This window comes from Babylonia areolata, chromosome 32 (genome assembly GCF_041734735.1).
Source record: "Babylonia areolata isolate BAREFJ2019XMU chromosome 32, ASM4173473v1, whole genome shotgun sequence".
Classification (NCBI taxonomy): domain Eukaryota; kingdom Metazoa; phylum Mollusca; class Gastropoda; order Neogastropoda; family Buccinidae; genus Babylonia; species Babylonia areolata.
In genome coordinates, this window is record NC_134907.1 from 22,321,750 (window position 1) to 22,326,749 (window position 5,000).

Genomic DNA, 5,000 nt, shown 5'->3' on the forward strand with positions numbered 1-5,000 from the left:
TTCTCACACTGTTTCACCCAGCACAGCAGAAGAAGAAAAAGGAGGAGAAGAAGAAGAAGAAGGACGAGGAGAAAAAGAAGAAGAAGGAAAAGAAGAAAGAGAAGAAGGAGAAGAATCCAGCGACATCGTCCACACATTACTTTGTTTCTGCTTGATCAAATCAATAAGTCTTTATCGTTTACCCACAGACCCCCCCTCACCCTCCCCCCTACACACACACACACACACACACACACACACACATACACGCGCACCGGGTCAGGATCGCAAAGTCTATACAGAATGGCAAAGCTCAACTGATGTATTTTTTGTGACACTGCCATGCCGGCTTAAGGTTTGGAATGTGAACGAACTGATAATAACTCAAGTTGTGTTGTTGCTGATCATTCAGTTCCTGCTTGTCCTCCATACACAGGGTGTGTATGTGTGAGAGAGAAGAAAGAAGTCTGAATGAATCCTTTAAAATCAAACAAACAAACAAACGAATGCACAAGCAACACCGGACTTAGCTCAAGACTCCAGACCAGTTGACTGTCCATTCACAGGGACAGAAATTCCTTGTTTCACTGTCCATTCACAGGGACAGAAATTCCTTGTTTCACTGTCCATTCACGGACAGAAATTCCTTGTTTCACTGTCCATTCACAGGGACAGAAATTCCTTGTTTCACTGTCCATTCACGGACAGAAATTCCTTGTTTCACTGTCCATTCACAGGGACAGAAATTCCTTGTTTCACTGTCCATTCACAGGACAGAAATTCCTTGTTTCACTGTCCATTCACAGGACAGAAATTCCTTGTTTCACTGTCCATTCACAGGGACAGAAATTCCTTGTTTCACTGTCCATTCACAGGGACAGAAATTCCTTGTTTCACTGTCCATTCACAGGGACAGAAATTCCTTGTTTCACTGTCAGTTCACGGACAGAAATTCCTTGTTTCACTGTCCATTCACGGACAGAAATTCCTTGTTTCACTGTCCATTCACAGGGACAGAAATTCCTTGTTTCACTGTCCATTCACGGACAGAAATTCCTTGTTTCACTGTCCATTCACAGGGACAGAAATTCCTTGTTTCACTGTCCATTCACGGACAGAAATTCCTTGTTTCACTGTCCATTCACAGGGACAGAAATTCCTTGTTTCACTGTCCATTCACAGGGACAGAAATTCCTTGTTTCACTGCCCTTTCACGGACAGAAATTCCTTGTTTCACTGTCCATTCACGGACAGAAATTCCTTGTTTCACTGCCCTTTCACGGACAGAAATTCCTTGTTTCACTGCCCTTTCACGGACAGAAATTCCTTGTTTCACTGCCCTTTCACGGACAGAAATTCCTTGTTTCACTGTCCATTCACGGACAGAAATTCATTGTTTCACTGTCCATTCACGGACAGAAATTCCTTGTTTCACTGCCCTTTCACGGACAGAAATTCCTTGTTTCACTGCCCTTTCACGGACAGAAATTCCTTGTTTCACTGTCCATTCACGGACAGAAATTCATTGTTTCACTGTCCATTCACGGACAGAAATTCCTTGTTTCATTGTCCATTCACACGGACAGAAATTCCTTGTTTCACTGCCCATTCACAGGGACAGAAATTCCTTGTTTCACTGCCCATTCACGGACAGAAATTCCTTGTTCTCACCTTCATGTGCAAACAATAAAAGAAAGCTGGAAAATGAGCTGACATTGCTCGCAAACCGCAAGGCAGATTTCACCAGGGTTGGTGACTCCCCACATACTGTTATGAGAGGTGACCGCTGAGGTTTTCCAAACGGATTGACTGAAAGCCCTTAAAGACAAACAGACAAACAAGGAAGGAAGAAGCAAAAGTCCCGACTGAGCTGACGTCACTCGCAGACCAAGGGACAGATGTCACCAGGGTTTGCCATTCACCACGTGCTGTCAAGTGAGGTGAGTGCCAAAGTTTAAAAACAGTCAGTCAGTCAGTAGCTCAAGGAGGCGTCACTGCGTTCGGACAAATCCATATACGCTACACCACATCTGCCAAGCAGATGCCTGACCAGCAGCGTAACCCAACGCGCTTAGTCAGGCCTTGAGAAGATATAAAAACAACAACAAACGAACGAACGAAAGAAGTTAGTTGCTTTCTTTGTCTCTTAAACTAAAGAACAAACGGAAATTAACAAACAATGAGGCCAGGAGATGAAATGATTGACAAATACTAAAGATTGGTAACTCTCCATTCACAAGGTACACAACTTCAAGTCAGTATTGCTTACGCTACCGATTCAGCTAGCACACAGGTAAATAAAAGGTCACTCACTCACTCATTCCCTCGACCGCTGGGGTCGTTGGGGGGACATGAGGAAGATGTCACAGCTCGTCGCGCCGTTCTGTTGGCAGCTGTCGTGAGGAGATCTGGCATCGTCATTTTGGTCCATTCCTTGACGTTGTCGGACCAGCTCTTTCTCTGCCGCCCCCTTCTGCGCCCTCCCTCTACAGTCCCTTGCAGGATGGTTTTGGAGAGGGTGTTATGTCGTATGACGTGACCAAACCATGCTATCTTCCGTCGTTTGACAGTCGCCAGCAGTGGTTCTTGGGGCCCAACAAGGTTGTTGACCAGGTTCCGCACATAGTCATTGGTCTTGTGCTCTTTGTAGGAGATGTGTAGTAGTCTCCTCAAGCACTTGGTTTCGAATGCTTGGATTCTTCTTTCTGTTTCTGCCATCAGTGTCCATGTCTCACATCCATATAAAAGGATGGAGACCACCAGTGACTTGTAGAGCAGGAATTTTGTGTGGAATCTGATGTTGCTCTTCCATACCCTGTTCAGTCTGGCCATCGCTGCCGTTGCAGAATTAATTCTATTTCGGATTTCTGCTGTGCAGGTGCCGTCTTTGGACAGGGTTGCTCCCAGGTACTTGAAGCTGGTCACTTCTGCCAAGGGCTCACCATTCATGGTTATGTTGGCACTGATGTTAGTTGTGACCATGACCTTTGACTTCTCTGTGCTGACCTCCATGCCGTAAGCACTTGCTCTTGTAGTAAGTCTGTTTGTTAGATCCTGGAGCTCGGTGTTAGTGCCCCCCATGAGGTCGATGTCGTCTGCGAATCGAAGATTGCAGACTGGCTTGCTGCCAATGGTGATGGAGGTGTGGTGGTCTTCGAGGGCCTCTTGCATGATTCTCTCCAGAAAGATGTTGAAAAGTACTGGGGATAATAGGCATCCTTGCCTGACTCCGACTGTGGTCCGAAAGAACTGTCCTTGTTGATTGTTGAGGAGCACTGCGCTGCTGGAATGTTCGTAGATAAAAGGTACATTGGAACAAACCCAGACACTTCCTCAAAAAAGGAAGCGCCGGGCCTGTGTTTGTTCTGTATTGTCCATGTGTTCTGTGTGGCTTGTTCAGGATTAAAGAGGCAATGCCAGTCTTGAATAAAAACTAATTTGTGCTTGCACATTTCTTATTCCTTGCTGCTGTGTGCACATGTCAAATGATCGGTATAAGGACAGGTCCGGCGCTTCCGTTTTTGAGGAAGTGTCTGGGTTTGTTCCAATGTACCTTTATTTATCTGTGTGCTAGCTGAATTGGTAGCGTAAGCAGCACTGACTTGAAGTTGTGTACCTTGTGAATGGAGAGAGTCACCACTCTTTACTATTTGTTAAAGAACAAAGGAACGAACAACAGAAGTTAGTTGCTTTGCTTGTCTCTGAAACTAAACAACAGACGAACGAACGAAAGAACAAACTACTTGGTTCGTGGCTGCAACTCCCACGTTCACTCCTGTTATACGAGTGGACTTTTACCTGTATGACCGTTTTTACCCCGACATGTGGGCAGCCATATTCCGTTTTCGGGGGTGAGGGGGTGCAGGGGAAGAACAAACAAACAAAGCAAAGCCCCCCCCCCACCAACCACCCTAACCCACCCCCACCCCCCAAAAAAAAGAAGCCGGACCAAACTGACCTTGCTCGCAGACCACGGGGTAGACCTCCCCGGCGTGGGCAGTGCGCCACAGGTTGCTGGCGGAGTTAACGGCATACCTCTTTCTGTTCAAGTCATGCGGCTGTCGGTTCAGCAACGGTCCCCAGCGGCAGAAGGAGCTGCACCTGCCGAAGCCCATCCTCAGCGTCTGCGTGGGTTCCTTGGTGGAGTACTTCCCCCAGGCGAAGTTCAAGAAGATCAGAACTGTGCTCGTGAATCTCAAGTCAATCCACAGCGTGTCGATTCTCCTGATTGATTTTGATTGATGGCGCTGGGGTCAGTGATTGATTTTGATTGATGACACTGGGGTCGGTGATTGATTTTGATTGATGACGCTGGGGTCAGTGATTGATTTGGATTGATGACACTGGGGTCAGTGATTGATTTTGATTGATGACGCTGGGGTCAGTGATTGATTTTGATTGATGGCGCTGGGATCAGTGATTGATTTTGATTGATGACACTGGGGTCAGTGATTGATTTTGATTGATGACGCTGGGGTCAGTGATTGATTTTGATTGATGGCGCTGGGATCAGTGATTGATTTTGATTGATGGCATTGAGGTCAGTGATTGATTTTGATTGATGCACTGGGGTCAGTGATTGATTTTGATTGATGACACTGGGGTCAGTGATTGATGACACTGGGGTCAGTGATTGATGACACTGGGGTCAGTGATTGATTTTGATTGATGACACTGGGGTCAGTGATTGATGACACTGGAGTCAGTGATTGATGACACTGGGGTCAGTGATTGATGACACTGGGGTCAGTGATTGATGACACTGGGGTCAGTGATGTTGTGTTGGCACATCGATGGAGTTACGAGGAGAAAGGAGGGGTTTGTTTTGGAGTGGGGGAGGGGGGTGTGTGTGTGTGTGTGTGTGTGTGTGTGTGTGTGTGTGTGTGTGTGTGTGCGTGCAGGGGTGGGGGTGGGGGGTTGGGGTGTGCGGAGAGAGTGACAGAAACACTCGTATTCTCTTACACACACAGACACACAAATACGCAGACACATTCACACAGACACACACTTATAATCACGCG

The 5,000-nt window shown here is 46.7% G+C and overlaps 1 protein-coding gene across 1 annotated transcript in view; it reads right to left on the reverse strand.

Annotated features, from left to right (window-relative positions):
* The window catches only part of LOC143276638 (uncharacterized), a 109,722-nt gene that overhangs the window by 94,044 nt on the left and 10,678 nt on the right, over window positions 1-5,000 (reverse strand). Inside the window, exon 5 of the mRNA XM_076581256.1 lies at window positions 3,938-4,203. Within this exon, the coding sequence (XP_076437371.1) occupies window positions 3,938-4,203 (266 nt within the window). The remainder of the gene's footprint in view (window positions 1-3,937; window positions 4,204-5,000) is intronic.